The sequence below is a fragment of the Hordeum vulgare genome, chromosome 5H, assembly GCF_904849725.1.
Source record: "Hordeum vulgare subsp. vulgare chromosome 5H, MorexV3_pseudomolecules_assembly, whole genome shotgun sequence".
Lineage (NCBI taxonomy): Eukaryota > Viridiplantae > Streptophyta > Magnoliopsida > Poales > Poaceae > Hordeum > Hordeum vulgare.
This window is the reverse complement of record NC_058522.1, coordinates 412,030,972-412,050,360: the sequence shown is the minus strand read 5'-3', so window position 1 is coordinate 412,050,360 and position 19,389 is coordinate 412,030,972. Positions and strand designations below refer to the sequence as shown.

Below are 19,389 nucleotides of genomic sequence, written 5' to 3'. Positions count from 1 at the left end.
GCGGCCAGGCAGGCCGCGCTAGGAGGTCGCCTGGGTGGGTCCCACCTCCTCCGGTGCCCTCCTTTGGCCTATATTTAGAGTTCCGTGAGGAAACCCTCGCAGACTTTCTAGAAGCTTCCAAGATCGAGAGTGTCAGGAGACCTATTCCCGGCACCCTGACGGGGGGAGGATTGACCTCCGGGAGATTCTCCACTGCCATGGACGCTTCCCGGACGTGCCGTGAGTAGTCCTCCTTGGACCATGAGTCCATGACCAGTAGCTATGTGATGTCTTCTCTCCAATCTTATGCTTCAATGGTTAGTCCTTGTGAGCTGCCTTACATGATCAAGGCATATATGTAATTCTCTTGATTTTGCTATGCTCGGTTTGTTGGGATCCGATGGATTATGAGATTATGTTCAGATTTTTATGATTTATATATTTGATTATCCTTTTACATTATGTTCCTTAATGATTCATGCATGTTATCCGTTGCTTTTTATTGCTTTGGCCAAGTAGTAGATCGTAACTCCAAGAGGGAGCGTTATGCATGATTGTGGGTTCGGGCCCCTCGATGTCTAGCTTGAGTGACAGAAAAATGAGACTAGGGGATGTGCTTGTTGCCACCAGGGTGAAAACAATGGTGCTTGTGACCACGGTTGCAAGGATTGTTTACCTTACGCATAGTTCATTAATGCAGTTGTCCGTTGCTTTGAGTTTACACTTTGGGTGGGGCTCGCAACTTAATACCGGAGAGATATTCTGGATTGATATCTCAAGGTGGATGATTAGTAAGTATATACTGATGAATAAACGGTCTACTTGTCTTGGCGTACTTCCCATTACTATTGAACCTCTAACTATCCAGGAGAATAATTAGCATTGCGGTGCGATCATAATTCTGTCAATTGCCCAACTGTGATTTGTTTACCCTAGCATAGTTGTTTATCGTCTTTTGGGAGAGAGACGCCACTAGTGAACATCATGTGACTCCGGTCCATATCACCATCATTGTTTACGCATCCATCATTTACCGCTTTCATTTACTTTTCTGTTGCAATCACTATTAGCTTCCCACTTGTGTTTTGATCCTTTGCAAACTACAAGGCCGGAGAGATTTACAACCTCTCTGTACTCATTGGGAGCAAAGTTATTTGTTGTGTGTGTGCAGGTCCACGTCTTCTGCTAGCGCCAGGGGTGGAAGACACCTACTTGTTGAGCCTAGGAGTCCTCCTGGTTCGATAAACCTTACAGTCTTCGTGCAAGGGAAATTTGCTGCTAACTACATCTCCACCTTCCACTCGGGGTATCCAACAAGGGGAGAGAAGTATATACATCAACTTGTCATCAGCTCACTACCACCACCCTCCAAGAAGCAAAGGAGGAGGCCGGAGAAGAAAGGATCTAAAGGCGCCAGAGCTGCTTCAAGCAGCCAGCCGCCTTTGAAGCCCCGGGAGGTAGACAGAATACCTATCATAGGTGCGGATCGTTTCCATGTTGCCGGCCACCCGATCCTACCTCAGAAAGCGCTAGAGAACATACTAAGGAATGTTCTAAGGAGACTTCATGCTGGTGTGCTGGCCATAGAGATAAGACTTCTCAGCACGGAAAAACCAGGATACCCACTTTACGCGGCTCAGGTTTTGAATGCGATGTCATACGTCGGCAGATGGCCCGTGGATAAGTTCATCCTGCGATTTGACTACATCTATGACATGTTCCACATGACCAAGCTAGATTTTTAGTTCATCCGCCTGTATCCATTGTATCTCAACTACATCATCAGGCATGAGAACATAGAATATATCTGCGTCACGGACCCGTACTATATGCATGAGAGCTTCTTGGCAGTCTGCAAAGAGCACTGCGACTATGCGAGCAAGTACATCTGCGATTTCATGATCTCTAATAAGGACAATGAAACGATTCCTGCCTTATCACTCCACATAAGTCATCCGCGGATATCCTTTCGTAAGTTTTGATCATTCCTTTGCAAGCATTGATCCTAATTTGAGGTGTACCTATTTTGCACAACCGGGGGGGGGATCCTCATCTGTCTGTACCCACAATACTCCCATGCTCTGTACTTGGACTCATCAAAGAACATTAAGAAAAAGGATTACACGCACATAAAGAGTGTTCTCGATAGTGCCATTTTAACCTTCAACCTTACTGGTGGATATATCCAGGTGAAAAAGTACAGGAATCAAGCGCCGGCTTTCGGCCATAAGACCGACTTCTCCTGCATCCAGCAACCGAACGGTAGTAAGGCTGATGGATTCTACCTCATGCATCACATGATTGAGTACAGAAGGGATATACAACGCCTTTGCATGTCAGCTACTTCCGACGATGCCGAGATTCTGAGCTGGGCCACAAGCATAGAAAGGACACGGGATCATCGAATTCGAGCTTATTTTTATCACATATAGTGTGAACTTTCCCAAGGAGGCTGTCAAACAAACATGGATGTTCTTCCATGGGCCAATGAGGCGGGAGAATGTTCGAGAATTGCTACAAGCTCAGCGTCTGGACCTGAATCCTTCCAACAAGCTCGGTTCATTCATCCCTGACTATGAAGATTGGGGTGCCGACATGGAGGAGTGATTGACGATGACAATGTGTGTTTATATTTAGTACTACCGGCTTTCTATGAACTACCATATACATCGCTCTAGTTAATTAGCTTGTGTATGAGGAACTTCGTTATTTATGTTTACTACAGGTTGTTTGTATTTTGCTAACTATGCCTCTTTGTGTTTCTCAAGTACATTATGTTGCATATTATCGTTCAATTCATCAACTTACGATGCAGGTACATTGATCGGAGATGGCGAAGGACTGCTACCTCGTATTCATTGGGAGGGTTCCAGGAGTGTACGACCACTGGCCAGACGCTCCGGCCCAGGTGGACAGGTACCCGAGGGCTAGCCACAAAGGGTTTGACAGCAGAGCCGAAGCTGTCGGTGTTCCCAGGGTACCGAGACCTGCCTGCCTGCGACCCAGGGCTGGCGCACTCCATCTATCGGGCGTGGCCCCACTCAAGACAAGGCCCTCGTGAGGGCCCGAGCCTCGCGAGGAGGAGCAGCACCAAGACCAACAGGGGGCCTCCTCAGGACCTCTCCAGAGCGGCGGAGATTCCGATGCAAGGCCCGACCTGAGGAGTCAAGGATGACGCGAGGAAGGACGAGCGAGCAGCAGGTTGCCAGGCGGTGCAGTTTCCCCTTTTGTGCAAAGGGGGCAAGATCGTACGCGGGTTCCCAAGGCATCTTCCAAAGGTTTCCGTTCTGGTGCAACGAGGCCACAACCGCCCGCTTGCAGGACGGACGTCATTGCTGAGCCCGTCCCTGCAGCGCCGACAACCACTTTGCTGGCGAAGACCACCTTTGGGCAGGGGGGAACACGTTCCCCTGTTACCCTTCAAAATTGGTCATTGTGGGATCCCTTCCCGCCATAGCGATAAGGGATGAGGACCCAGGCCACCACTATATATAGAGGATAGGTTACTTCGTAGAGGGGGGGTGGGGACACCGAATCGACCCATTCATCCTCTCACTTCCAGCACTCACAAACCACCAAACTGCTGGGACCCCGGAACACACCCGAGGCCCTCCGGAGGCTCCTGAAGCATTGTACTTGTTCATCCATCCACCTCCACGAGAGGCAATCCACCAAAAGCAGGAGTAGGGTATTACGCTTCGCAGCGGCCCGAACCTGGGTAAACTGTTGTGTTCGATGTCTTCCTCACCATCGTGTGAGTTCTTTGCCATATCCATCGAGTAGAGAGCTAGGTGAGGCAAGGCCGTGAGAGATCTTCGCACACGCCCCTGAGTTTGAATCTTAAGGGTGCAGGGCCCGAAATCCGACAGAAGCGGAAAATAGTTACTTGAGGTGGATGCTACGGCTAGAGAGGGAGCGAAACCGGTGGCTCAAGAAGTAATACATAGTCGCGCTCTTGCTCATGCCGGTCACTCTTCTCTTATACATCATGGTTTAGATAGGGATGATGAAACTTGTGGGTGTGACATAACTTGTATATCGCTATTTTCGACATGTGATGATATTTGTGTTGGATAATGATGATGTTTATGTTGATGGTTTGACGAGACTGTTGTATGTGTATGATATGATGAGAATAATGTATGTTTACTATGATATGATGAAACTACTGTATAGAGCATGCAAAAATACGTAGAGGAGGAATAAAAATGTGAAATCAGGAAACCTTAGCAGTAGCAGCGCTGGTTATCAACAGTGCTTTCTATAGAGCAGCGCTACAAATTGTTAGTAGTAGCGCTGGATGGAAAAGCGCTACTGCTGACTACACTTACCAGTAGCGCTGGCTTGAAAAGCGCTACTGCTATAAACTTAGTTGTAGCGCATTAGCAGTAGCGCTGCCACCAGCGCTACTAGTAGGGGTAAACCAACGCTACTAGTAGGCTTTCTCCTACTAGTGATCATACATATTTGCACTTTTTCTTTCACTTTTGTGTTTGGGCTAAAAAATATGCTGGATTTCTCCACATTCACCATTTGTCCCGAGGCGGCACAATAAGATTGAAGAATTGCCTTCAAAGTCTCCGCATTCGTATTATTAGCTTGCATGAGGATCAACGAATCATCCAGAAAAAGCAGATTAGAGATTGATGGAGCATTTCTGCTAACCTTTATACCGGAAAATTTACCTGTTCCCTCCACGTTTGGTAGGAGAGCTGTCAGCCCCTCCGTACATAACAAGAACAGATAGGAGGATAGAGAGTCCCCTTACATTAGCCCTCTTGTGGGCTTGAAACTGTCAGTTTCGTCGGCGTTAAAACGAACCTTGTATCTCACCGAGGACACACATTGCATAATCAAGTTCACCCACTTCTCCCTAAACCCTAGTTTCAACAAGATTGCTTTCAAGAAAGATCATTCCGCTCGGTCATAAGCTTTATGCATATCCTGTTTCATGGCACACAAACCCTCCCTACCCGCTCGTTTCTTTTTTATTTTGTGAAAACATTCATAAGCTATTAAAATATTGCGTGTGATCATTCTTCGAGGAACAAAAATACTTTGAATTGGACTGATGATATCTGATAAAATTATTTTCAAACGTGCATCAATCATTTTTGAGACGACCTTGTACACCATATTGCATAAACTAATTGGTCTATACTCGGTAACCTTTTCCGAAGAGTTAACCTTTGGGATCATAACAATTGCGGTATCATTCCATCTTGCTCGTATTGAACATGCATCTACCGCGTGTAAGACCTCTTCCACCAGATCTTCCTCCAACATAAGCCAAAATCTGTTATAAAAAATAGCATGTAACCATCTGAATCCGGAGCTTTTAAATCACCAATATCAAATAAACCCTTCCTAACTTTCTCAGCCGTGTATGGAGCTGTGAGGGCATTATTCATTTCATCACTCACTTTCCTTCTAACAAGAGAGAGTGCTATACTTAATTAGAGGGAAATCTGCTCGAACCCGGCGTGCAGTTATCCGCTGGCTATTCACTTGAAGCAACCTCGAGTGTTAAATATAGCAAGCGAGAAGCCCTGGTGGATGGCCATTCACTCCTGACGTACGGACGTATCATCGCGCGGAGAAAAGTGACCGCAGCGTCAAACCTCGCGTTTAGAACAAGTACAATAAAGCTGAGTCAGCTGGCTATAAGAAATAAAGTAGTATATTTTTGCTTAGTTGAAGGAGACAGAAGGTAAACAGACTCTTAGTTAAGAACCAGCTCTAGCACGTGCTCCTGACACTTTGTGAGAATGAAACGTGGGCTATATAATAAATAAGTAATACACTCTTCTAACCAACTATTATACATGTTATCTATAAGATGAGCTATAGGTGACATGACATGAGATTACAGCCGGCTCCTTGCTCTTACTGCGCCCCTGGCCGTGTCATAAATTCCGGCCGTCCAATTAAGCAGCAGCTAGGGATCATGTGGGCGCCGCATACACGTGTCGACTCTGTGTATGCGGGCGTTAATTCTCCTGCTACGTTGGAACAACCGTGATCATTGTGCACATGCTAGCTGACTACTGCTAGCACGCTGTAGTGAATTCTTGTAGTACTACGGGTGTACTGTTTTGGCGTGGTGAATGTGATGTCGATCTATCGAGGCCTCCAGGACATCCGGCCAGATCCCGCCGGCTGGCCGGGGGACGCCACCGCCGGCCGGCCCTGCGGAGGGCAGTGACTAGTGGTTGTGTTCGGTGGGGGCAAGTCCTATAGAACCGGCCGGACCCTTCTTTTCATGAGTATATGTCCACTGGCAAAGCACAGTCACAGGCAGAGGCAATGCGGCGTTGATCGATTCATGTACAGGGACGTCGTGCATCGAAAAAGTAGTATAGCAGGCAGGAAGCTCGTAAGCACTCGTGATTTCATGTGAATTATTTCTTCGTTTCCACGGTTGCAAGTTGCAACTGGTGATTAAGTGCGCGTGGTCCTAGGCACGCAAAAGCATATTAGGTTGTATCCATAGCGGTGTATCTGTAGCGGTGTATCTATTGCTGTGTTGCTATTTTCCAGTCGTTTTTGGTTGTTCGCTTGGGTATTTTATCTGAACGTTGTTCACTCAATCAGCGGTCACTCGCATCATCTACGGGTAGACGGTGCTTAATCGTCTTCATGATTATATACAAATTAAGTACGTAGTGATGCAGTGATCGATGTATGTAGATGAACAAATGAGACGTGATCTTGGCACATGCAGAACTGGCCTAGCAAATTTTCGAGCCAGGTCATGCATATGTTATGCGCATACCCCGCAGCCTGCACAAACACACCCCATGCGTAATTATACATACGGCCACAGCAAAGACGCCATGGTTCAGGCATTTGTTACCAAATAATCCCACAACCGGAGGAGCTGCAGATTCAGGGTGTATGTTCTATCGATCAGTTTTATTCGTGTCGCTAGTTACGCAAGTTCCGTTAAGTAGCCGGCCAAAGCAAAAATCGCGTAGGCACGCCTGTACAGCTGCATACGCACGTTCAAAAGCCAACAATTGGTATCAGAGCCTCGACGATCTACAATCTACGATGACGGACAGCGACGCTGAGTCGGTCAAGTCCGGTGCCAAGGCGAACAAGAACGGTGACAAGGTGAAGAAGGGCGTCAAGTCAGCAACCAGTGGTGGAGGAACGAGCAGCGCTAACGTCCAGGCGCATCGCAACATCCCCATCCAGTACCCGATGCTCATCGACGCCAACTACGGCGTGTGGGCGGTGAAGATGAAGATTATTCTTCGATCCCTTCGAGTGTGGGAGGCCATCACGGACGACGACGTCGACGAGGAGCGCGACGAAGGTGCCATGGCCGCCATAGCCCAGTCTGTGCCGGATTCCGTGCTGATGACACTGGCGGAGTTCGAGACGGCAAGAGAGGCGTGGAACGCACTCAAGGAGATGAGGATCGGAGAAGATCGCGTCACCAAGGCAAGGGCACAAGTGCTGAAGCGCCAATTTCACAAGTTGCAGATGGAGGAAACTGAATCGGTGAACGACTATGCCATGCGTCTTACTACTCTGGTGGGAGAGATCCGCGCGCTTGGTTCAAAGCTCGAGGAGACCGAGATCGTGGAGAAGTTTTTCAGTTCAGTGACTGATAAATTCACGTTCATCATCGGCACGCTCGAGCAGCTTTACGACATCGACGACATGACCATAACGGAGGCGATCGGACGCCTGCGGACGTGGAAAGAGAATGCTCGTGGCTGTCGAAAAGGCAAAGGAGGAGGTAGTGACCAACTCATGTACTCGCGCGCAGATTGGGAGGCCCCAAGTAGCAAAGGAAGGCGTGACGGTGGCGAAGGCTCAAGCAACACGAAGGGCGATGGACAAAATGGAAAAGGCAAACCACAAGGTCGTGGTAAGGCGGGCCAATCTAAAGAGCAGAAACCACGGAACTTGGACATGTCCGAGGTCAAGTGCTATAACTGCAATAAGATGGGTCACTTTGCGAAGGATTGTCCAAAGCCTAACAAGCGGGAGATCAAGGAAAATTTGGCAAAGCAGGAAGACGAAGGTCCAGGTCTTCTGATGGCCGAAGTTTGTGATCTCGCTGAAACGGTGGTTGTGAAACCAAGCCGGAAGGTGCTACTTCATGAGGAAAAAGTGACACCAAAGTTATCCGGTGATCAGAACGTGTCGTGGTATCTCGACACAGGTGCCAGTAACCACATGACGGGGTGCAAGGAGAAATTCCTCGAGCTGGAATACGATGTTGAAGGCTCGGTCAAGTTCGGTGATGGTTCAGCTGTGGAGATTTGCGGGCAAGGATCTGTCCTCTTTGAGGGTCTCACAGGCGAACATCGCATACTCACCGGAGTGTACTACATCCCACGGCTGCGCAACAACATCATCTCTATTGGGAAGCTTGACGAGAATGGATGCAAGGTGAATATAGAGAGCGGAGTGATGACGATCTTCGACAACCTCCGAAACGTGCTAGCTCGTGTTAATCGCACACGGAATAGTCTCTATATCCTCAACCTTGATCAATCTCAACCGGAGTGTTGGCTCGCCAAGAGTGATGATGATTCGTGGTTATGGCATGCTAGATTTGGACACGTTAACTTCTACGCCTTGAAGAAGATGTCAAAGATGGAGATGGTATCCGGGATGCCAGTTATCGACCATGTTGATCGAGTATGTGACGGGTGCTTGGTTGGAAAACAGCACCGCAGGCCATTCCCTGCTCAGTCTACGTATCGTGCAAGTGATGCACTCGAGCTGCTCCATGGTGATCTATGTGGCCCTATCACCCCGGCAACTCACGCTGGAAAGAAGTATTTCTTCCTTGTGGTAGACGACTACTCGAGATATATGTGGGTCGTTCTCCTACGGTCTAAAGATGAGGCGTTTGAAGCATTCAAGAAGCTGAAGGCTGCAACGGAGATGGAACACAAGCTGAAGGTTCGCGCTCTACGGACAGATCGCGGCAGAGAGTTTACGTCGAATGAGTTCAACGACTACTGCGAGAAGATTGGCATAAAGAGGTTCCTCACGGCACCTTACACGCCGCAACAGAATGGGGTCGTTGAAAGGCGCAATCGAACCGTCGTTGACATGGCAAGGAGTTTACTCAAGAGCAAGAACCTGCCGGGGATTTTTTGGGGAGAAGCTGTCTCGACGGCGGTCTATCTTCTCAACCGGGCTCCAACGAAGGCGGTGATCGGCAAGACTCCGTATGAAGCAATTTACGGACGTAAGCCGAATGTGTCTCATCTACGGACGTTCGGGTGCGTGGCACATGTGAAGACGGCGGAGCCACATCTCTCAAAGCTTGCCGATCGTAGCACCAAGATGGTGTTCATCGGATACGAGAGCAGTTCTGGCACCAAGGCATACCGTTTCTACGATCTACAAGACAAGCGTCTACGGATTTCACGCGACGTCGTGTTTGAAGAAAACCAAGCGTGGAATTGGAGCGCCGCAGCCGACGATGCTCCAAACAGTAACATATTTGCAGTTGAATTTCCAACTGATGATGATGCAGGGGAGGATGTCCAGGTGGTTGGCAAGACGCCCAACCAAGGTGACCACAATGGTAGTGATCATCATGGTGCCGACACCGACAACGACGCGCATAGGTCGCAAGGATATAGCGACAACGCCGTGCACGACACAGGCGGAGATCTCGACGACAACATCGACAACGAGGCGCATAGTGACGACGACAATCAAGATGATGGTCACGGTCACGACGACTACGCCGACGACACGGATGTCGATGACACACCAAGGTCTCAGCCGTCTTCCTCAAGTGCATCAACACCGATACAATTTGTGTCGCCTCCTTCGCAAGCCACAACGGACTCCTCAGGGCCTCGTCGCTACAAGACCCTCAAGAAAGTCTACAAGTACACAAAGCCAGTTACGCTCGAGTACTCCGGACTATGTCTGTTCGGAGTTGAGGAGCCGGCGAACTTCGTAGAGGCGAGCAAAAGTCCTAGCTGGACGCACGCCATGGATGAGGAGATGAAGGCAATTGAGAGCAATGTCACGTGGACTTTGGTAACCCGACCTCCAAACCAAAATACGATAGGTTTGAAGTGGGTTTACAAGTTAAAGAAGGACACGGAGGGTGCCATTGTGAAGTACAAGGCAAGACTCGTTGCAAAGGGCTACGTTCAACGTCAAGGAGTTGACTATGATGAGGTGTTTGCACCGGTTGCTCGAATCGAGATGGTGAGAGTGCTCCTAACTTTGGCAGCACAAGAGGATTGGAAGGTTCATCATATGGATGTTAAATCCGCTTTCCTCAACGGTGATCTCACAAAGGAAGTGTACGTGGAACAACCCCTCGGCTACGAGAAGAAAGACGAACAAGCGAAAGTTGACAAGCTCAAGAAGGCACTTTACGGGCTGATGCAAGCGCCAAGAGCTTGGAATTCAAAGTTAGACCAAAGTATGGTCACGCTCAGGTTCGAAAGATGTGCCCTTGATGATCCGAAAGACAGTCTACAAAGCACCAAAGAAGAGGTGAAGATTGTAGACACGACCAAAAATGAGTGTTGTCATCAAGCTACGGACGAGCCGACGACAGTAAAGACGGTCCAGAAAATGCTGCGATGGACGGCAAAGGCAATGCCGATGATGACAGTTATGAGAAGCAGTAATCATGTTTGGGACCCAGGTCGAAAGTAAGGACATCGTGATTAGGGGGTGAATGTGAGTTAATCACGTTGCCATCTAGGATTAGGAAAGAAAGCCAAACTGAGTCCTAGTAGTATTAGGATTCCTAGTCCTAGTCTATTTTCATAGTCCCTTGTGGACGTGTATAAAAGACACCCTAGGGGTGTTGATTGTAACACCAGAAAAAAGAAAAGCAATACAAAGCAAAGGCTCGACACGGGCCTTTAGCCATCAAATCTATCGATCAGTTTTATTCGTGTCGCTAGTTACGCAAGTTCCGTCAAGTAGCCGGTCAAAGCAAGAATCGCGTAGGCACGCCTGTACAGCTGCATACGCACGTTCAAAAGCCAACATATGTGATAATGCCTGCCAGATTGCTAGTGCATTCACATAGGTACGCTTATTGCAGCCATGTGCAGAGTACCAAGCAATGCAATCGCTGGTTTGTGGGGTTTTGATGCTATGTTCCCACCATGTTTTCACTTTCATCCCATTAGACATTCAAAATCAAAACCATGTCATTCGTATTGTCACTGAAATTTCAAATTCCTCCCTCTCTTTTTTTGTGGGAAAATTCGTGTTGTCACAGAAATTTCAAATTCCTCCCTCGCTCATTCATGTATGTCTGTCTCCATAAGGGAGCATGCACCTGCCAGCAGATGGGCTCCATGGCACTGCATCTGTATTGGAATGATGTGTTAATCGATTCATAGATGGTTTGTGATATAATCATATAAATAGTCTTGCTTTACTTTTCTAGCTATATATCTGCTCTCTCTACAGGGGTCATTACATATTACAGTCTTGCTTTACTTTTCTAGCTATATATATGCTCTCTTCTCTACAGGGGTCATTACATATTACCGTTGCTTATTTGCATATGGGATTTCTCAATTTCACTTCTCAACATGATATTTGTAGGTTAATCATTACTCAATCGGCCTGCTTTTTGTTGTACTTTTTTCTTCATTTCATTCATATTTATTCTATGTCCAATGCTACATTATGTGCATCCCTGAATCATAATTTGGAATTGATATATATGATACATTTAGTTCATTTTTCATTTATTATGCACTAGTATGCCCAATTATCAAGTATAATCACTGTAAGATATATCTATATTTTAGTAGGGCCTCTCTTTGCTTATTCCATTCTTAATTGATTTGCCTCTTGAAAATAAGACAGGTCATGTCTTTTTTCTAAATTGGTGAGATCAATCTTACATGATTGTTGATGTCAAAACATGTGGTTGTTGAGCTTTAGACATGATCTAATTAATTCTCTAGCACTATCGTCATCATATTGTTTATTCGCTACATGTTGACTAACTATTCTGTTTCGCCTAAAAGTTTCGTTGCCTATAGTTTTCATCATTTTTATTATGAAACTAATCAACGGCTCTTTTAGGTACACTGTTTGGTGGATAAGAGGGCTTCAGGGCCTGCTAAGCATGACGGGAGGAGTGGAGGACGGCACTCTTATATTAGTTTAGGAGTACCGAGTATCAAGAAAGTGCAATATGCATAAACTGATAAATTAGAGCAAAGTATTTGAGCGAAGCAAATACTGAGAAAGGAAAGTCGAAGTTCTTTTGTACTGATTCTTCTGTTAGAGTCGGCAAGGCATGTTATTTCTGAAATGGCAAATTCTCAGGATTTGGGTGCAACTAGTTACACGAACGACTGAAATAAGGGTCCAAGTTAATACACTCGGTTATATACAGTGCAGGATGCAATACTGTTAATTGCTCAACGATGCAGGCAACACAGCCCAAGTTCTCAGGATTTGTGTGCAACTAGTTACACGAACTACTGAAATAAGGGTCCAAGTTAGTACATTCGGTTATATACAGCGCAGGATACACAATACTGTTAATTGCTCAACGATGCAGGCAACACAGCCCAAGCCACCTTAACTAAAACTGAGGCAGTCTCAAGATTTAGTTGATGGCTGGCGTGTTCATTTCACTTAGCTTTGAAGGAACAATTGCGTTCAATATTACTGTTACAGCCTTCATGATCAACCTTGAACTTCAAATGCAACAGTGTATCCCATGTGACAACAATCACAAAGCTTCCTAAGCCACAGGACTCACTAATGTTTCCACTGAAGAGCTGGAATTCTTTATCCATCTCCAGAAGAGCGATTGTAGAACTGAGAGATAAATCAAAGCTAGTCTGCACTTTTGATATGATAACTTCTACTGTGGCCTCGACTGAATTATGAACAAGTGCAAAGGACGTATCAACTGCACCACAATTTCCACCAATGCGAACCTCGTGTGGTCTCCATGACATGAGTAAACCATCAAATTCTGAGATTCCATCAATCAGCTGTAAATCATCCTCTTCATTCTCCCCATTCTTGATCCTCATGTCAAACTCAAGTAGTACATCAAATATCAACAGGATGGCTCTCTTAGGACCGTTCATTTCAATGAGAGAACCCTGTAAATTATTACAATTAGTAGCTCTTGATAGCAAAATAAGAGATTCTGAAGCTAATACATTCCTTGCTGGCCATGTGCCATCAGATCTCTAAAAAAAGACAACACAAAACCATAAATCCTAACCCTCGGAGGCAAATAAAAGGAATTTCAAGCATAGTTTTCAATATCTCATGTATCTTGGTATCATAAGACCATTTTGATACTAATACAATCATCAATTCTGATATGGCTCTACCATACGATCCTACAACGCCGATGCTACAGAGACAACCTTTCAAGTAAAAATTAGAACGTTCACCAAACAGAACATAGTAAAAAAAATGCAGGTCCTGGATATCCACTAAGTCAGTTATTAGACATCCTAATATTCCTAGTATTTGCCACATGCCCAGATCTGCAAATCACAGGTCTGTAAAGCACCAACAAACGCAAGGCAATTTTGATTATAGCCCCTTGACTATCAGTGTCTGCAACGTCCTTGGGTACCAATCAATCCAGAGAATGTAGGATGGCAGGGAATGAGTACTGGAGTTTTAATCTGAACCGCTAAACTAAATTTGGGCTTTGAGCGGTCGGGCCCCTTGACTATCAGTGTTTTTGCAGCATGACACGCCTTGGGTACCAATAATTCCCAAGAATGTAGGATGGCAGGGTATGACTATTGGAGTTCTAATCTAAACTGCTAAATCAAATTTGAGCTTTGGGGGCTACGATGCGTACAATAGATTGGTATCATCAAATTTCGGCATTTGGAATCAGTTAAATTTCATCAAGGGATTGTGGTACTTCGGCGACAGCTCCAGAGTCTTCTCCACAGATTCATACAAAATATGTGTAAAAGAAACTAAGAACGAATATTTGCGAAAAGAAAAAAAGAACAGCAGACCAAGCCTATGTTCTATATTATAGGAAATGACTTTTAATAAATCAAAACCAGGGGCATTTGTAGCACAACATACCCATTCTTTACACCATGTATTCTACCGCCTCCATCCCATATATCATTTAAAGGAGATCAAGTTGCTGTGGTATGCCATCAGAAGTATGTAGGTTTCAATCTACCTTCATTTATGCACATAATTTACAATGATTGCAGATAAGTATAGATGTTCACCTGCTGCACAATGATGGGATCATCCCTGGTACGATTGAAAACATAATTGAGTCTTAGATCAACTTCATCACGTGCTGCTATATATCCATATAACTGTATTGAGCCACTGTTGATAGGAGCTTTAGCTAACTTCATTGAAAAGATCTGCATCATGTTACGTGGCATATCGTATGCACGCGCTGGCTCCAACCGAGCTTCACCAAAGTTTAGGATTTAAATTGCTGTCGTTAGTTAATACATTTGAGAAATGGATGTTATAAAGAAAGTTATGCTTTGCCACAGATATTTAAAGGTCTGCCCATGGGTATCCAGTGCCTATATTCATGTATATCAATGCTCAAACTTCTATTGTACACTGACTATAGGAAAGAGGAGATAATCAGCAGGTCTTCAAGGACCGGACAAGCTACAACTCCAACAGTGAAGTTTAAGGTGCTAGCAACCCTTAGCTGAACTTTGTGAAATCCCATGCATCTTGCTTGACCACTAGTTTAGGACGCATACCTTGGACCTTAAGGCTTGTAACAACAACTGGCTACCTCTCACCTAGATTGGATGCATGTGCTTGGGTGATGGCGAACACCTTTATTCTACTTGTTTAACTTTAACCTCAACGGGAACAGTTGGTAACATTTTCATATTAAAATAGTCTTTACCCACTATTATGTTTCCCTTGAGAAAAATACAGGATACCCTAGAAATACTCTAGATGAAAACAATTGTTTCCATGGGCTCTTGGGTATTAAAATACTTATTAATTTCGAAATGTAGCAGCACTTGCCCCCGGTACTGATCACCGACATTTTACACAGATGGACTCATGTGAGTGACTGTGTATATTAACAAACCTGAGACACTCACCACCTCCCAAAATAACATTCCAGCATAAAGTATGTGTATAAAGATGACTACGAAGAACTCATAATACAAAAAGTAGATATACAAATAAATAATATGCCTTCCGTTCCTAAATATAATCTTTTTAGAGATTTCATTACGGACTACATACGAAGCAAAATGAGTGAATCTACACTCTAAAATATGTCTATATACATCCGTATGTAGTTCCATAGTGGAATCTCTAAAAAAGACTTATATTTAGGAAGGGAGGAAGTATGATAATGTTATAAATAACAAAATATTAAGTTATGTGATCGACTGTGTATATTGACAAAACAGAGACACTCATTACACACAAAATATTTATTTTAAATTAGCATGGATAGTTCAATGCAAAAATATCTATTTATAAAAATGACTACGAAAAACTCACAATTAAAATAAATAGGCAACAAAACTAATGCGATAAATTTGTCAATAACAAACTATTCTATACAAAAATATATATCTCAAAGTATTCAAATACCAAGTCAAATGAAAATAGAGTCACAACCATGCAAGAAATTCCTACAACAGATAGGATTAAGGGTTTTAACTATATGATGCTTAGCAAATGCCAAAATGTTTAAAAAAACATAACATTATATTTTGAACCAAATTACTTATGTTAAAATAGGTGCTGCTTTGTTAAAATGTTTTATCATACACGTAATTATTTATTTTAAATACGTGGATAATTCAACGCAAAAATATGAGTATAAAAATGATTATGAAGAACTCATAGTAAAAATAGTTAGCCAAAAGAAATAATGTGATGGTTGTAAATAACAAAAAAATATAGATGAGGTTGCCAAAGAAATAATGTGATAGTTATAACTAAAGAAAATGAGGTTGCCGCTCTCCATTTCTTCACCAGGGATGGTGTGAGCAACAGCGAAGCAGCACCAAGACAACGCAAGCTGGGCCAAAGTGGCGCAGGGCAGCATAAGCAAAAACAACGGTCGCTCAAGCTTTCCACGTATGGCGGTGATGATTGACTAATCTGGGGGGAAGTTAGTGCTACCATCTAAGCTTGACTTGTGCAGCCCTTTGATGAAGGGTGGCAGGGGCTTGAGAACAACAGCAAGGCACATCCCCCTTGGGTATAGGGAGCACGCGACAAGCTGATATAGCACATCCAACTCCCCGTTGCATGTGATATGGTCCCGCCATGGCTTGTCTGCTTTGTGTGGGATGCATACGATGTGACCGGCATGGCATCGAGCTCATGCAAATGACCAGCAGCTGCAGTTTGCAAAATTAGCAAGCACATCCAGACCAACAAAGAGTCAGAGATGGTCCATTTTCTTCTGAATACGACCTTCAATTCAGAACTGCTTCAATTTCTAACCAATTGAGCTTGCATCTACGTACTCAGTCGGCTTTGATCCAGAAGAACAATATCGTTTGGATAGTCAGCTCAAAATATATCTGATACGATGAAAAGGTCTCATGTTTTGTGCGGTTGTGACATCTCGCTAATCTTGCTCTCAAGTTGGTTGAAACTAAGGAACATTTACATTTTTCTTTGGTTTATTGACTCATCAAACTTGCTTTGACTTTGCCGGTAGCGACGGCATCAGTTGAAAGAGTCTTCTTAGCCATGAATATCATAAGGATAGATTTGAGAAATAAGAGATATCTGGTGATTGGTTGAATGATGATACAATGATATGCTATGTTGAGCGAGATATATTTGCTGGGATTGATGACAAGAAGATTACAGAACATTTTTGTGGCTTGAGAGAACGTATAGGCCATCTACCAAACCATCCTCGTATACTTACCGTAGGGTAATACTACCTCCGTTCCTAAATATAAGTCTTTTAAGATATTTCACTAGAAGTCTACATACAAAGCAAAATGAATGAATCTATAATCTAAAACATGTCCATATACATCCATACGTAGTCTACTAGTGAAATCTCTAGAAAGACTTATATTTAGGAACAGAGGGAGTACTTCTCAGTGTTCAAGAAATCATTTTTAGGCAGCGCTTAAGCGCTGAGCTACAGCTAAACGCTTCGCTTCTGCCCTAGGTGGAACTTTTAGCGTTGAGCTTCAGTGGTGGCGGCTCCAGCTCTGCATCCAGCGATGACTGCTCCTCCTCCTCCTAGAGGTCCACCCCTACTGCATCTGAACGCAGACAGCTCCTCCTCCTCCTCTTGGATGTCCACCCCTACAGATTCAAGTGAGGATCTCGTCCTCTCCTCTCCTCCTTCTCTGATCCATTGATGCATTATCCATAGATCTCCATGATGAAGAGTTTGAGTCCGACGAAGAAGAACTAGAGGAGACAGATTCAGCGGAAGAGATAGAGTACGAGGATGAGGATGATAAAGATGAACTGGTGACTGGACGCACTTACGCTTGAGCTGCTGCCATTTATCTTATAAAAACATTATTATGCATTTATGCTTGCTGTGTGAACCACTAAACCTTATCCTTATGTGCTATTTCAGACTTTCAGTTATCTATATGTGCTATGTTTCCTATTTTTTGGCATATTATTCAAAAACGGCCACATTCTGGCAAATTAAAAGAACCGCTTAATCCAGGTTAAGCTGCGCTTAAGCGGCCGTTGCTCTAAGCTGTGGCCTTCCGCTCCGCTTACGCTTACCGCTTTTTTGAACATTGATACTTCTGTCGTCTATTGTTCCAAACTATTAGCATAGTTGTTCTAAGATATATATTGATATGCATCTTGTTCAACTATTATAGGTATCTATTTGCCATGGAGTTGGATATTTTGGCCATTACTGAATTAACGATTCAAGCAGAGGGAGTTCATGTTAGATGGTTCTTGTGACATTTATGCTGTACTTTGCGATTTTTGGTGGTTAAGTCACCTACTTGTCAACAATCTTGGAACAGTTTCGAAACATTAGTTAAGTTAATTTTTGAGTGCATCTAGCTTCATATTTGAATTTTGGCAGTATTGGTTCAGAGGAATTGTATTTCTCCATAAAAGTAATTAGAACTTAAATGTTTCGCCCCAGCTAAGTTCAATTCCTGGATCCGCCACTGTGTTGATCCCTGATAGGACGGCCTGGAGAGGGGTTAAGTCATTGTACTGTTCACAGGCGACTCGCCCACAGCAAGTAACCAGAACTCAATCAGTGCAGGACGTGCAATCTCAGCCTCCTCACTACTTACGTTCAAAAAATACTGCAAATTACAAAAAAATAAAATTAATGAAAAATAAGGAAAGAGATTTGGACAACTTACTCTCTGTACGGTCAGAGATATCAAAAAAGTAATTATCCTCCCAATAAGTCGCTCTCTTGTATATAGCACCATCACGGTGGCTGCTCCCTGAAATTATCGGCATGTAACATATATCTTCAGTTCAACTAGTCCCTAACGTCGGGACACTGTCCTCTGCTGCATTACTAGTCTTCTTATCCACGCCATGTGTGGATATTTGGCGCAGCCAATTCAGTCTACTCTTCTCACTGAGGGAAGGGAGAGCATAAAAGGTCGGTCTTTTCTTTTTTCAACCGGGCTCACACCCCTTTCCATTAATAATCACTTAACAGAAATACATCATTCGAAAAGGTCAGTCTTACTATCAGTATTAAAATGGTAACTTAACAGAACCAACCCTGAAATCGATTCCTATTCAGATTCAAAAGTAATATCGATTACAATTACAACTAATATGAATTCCTTTTTCTTTCTACTATTAGTGGGCGTGTTCCAATTAAAAAAAACGTTTTCTTTTCCTTGCCTTCGGAACAGATCTTGACAAAGAAAAAAAAATGGCAGAATCCAGATCCAAAGATTGGTCTAGGCAGAATCCAGATGGACAAATTGGTTAGGCAGAATCTAGATCGAAAAATTGTCCGAAACCAGATCCACGAAACGGACATGAATACCACTCGACATGTTGGGGAGTAGAAACTAGAGGAGGGATGAACAAACCTGAAATGACGATGAAGATGTTGATATGGATAGGCTGGTACTAAACTCTTGAGTGGAGCATCTCCTCGCGCAAGTGCTGGAAACCACCAGCGAGGCAGTGCAGAGGCAACCCTGCCGACGCTTCGAGTAATCAAGAGCGAGAGGATTTGCATCTCCGCCGCCTCCGTAATTTTGGGTATTGGCAGACTGCGCGGCGTGTATTTTGCGGCGGGGGAGGAAGGGGCCAAACTTTTCTTCTGCTGGCTTTCTTGTACTCGTACACAACGCAGACACATTTAAACCCAGGCTGGGCTTGTTCGGGCTGGACACATCTAAACCAACGCAGACACAAAATCCCAAAGCCCGAGCCCGAGCCCGGCCTGGCACGGCCGAAACCTGTGAATGGTGGCCT

General features: G+C 44.4%; 1 protein-coding gene and 1 long non-coding RNA gene across 2 annotated transcripts; one reads left to right on the top strand and one right to left on the bottom strand.

Moving 5' to 3' along the window:
• Positions 1-12,302: 12,302 nt before the first annotated feature.
• On the bottom strand, positions 12,303-15,188 carry LOC123397603. The gene is made up of 2 exons (XM_045092139.1): positions 14,196-15,188; positions 12,303-13,079 (listed from the first exon to the last, which is right to left on the bottom strand). Exons 1-2 carry the CDS (start codon positions 14,358-14,360, stop codon positions 12,597-12,599), a joined length of 648 nt encoding a protein of 215 aa, XP_044948074.1. The 5' UTR covers positions 14,361-15,188; the 3' UTR covers positions 12,303-12,596.
• A 1,855-nt stretch (positions 15,189-17,043) lies between these two features.
• LOC123397261 lies at positions 17,044-18,001 on the top strand. The gene is made up of 2 exons (XR_006609942.1): positions 17,044-17,265; positions 17,796-18,001. It is a non-coding gene; the product is annotated as an uncharacterized LOC123397261 (long non-coding RNA).
• The last annotated feature ends 1,388 nt before the right edge of the window (positions 18,002-19,389 follow it).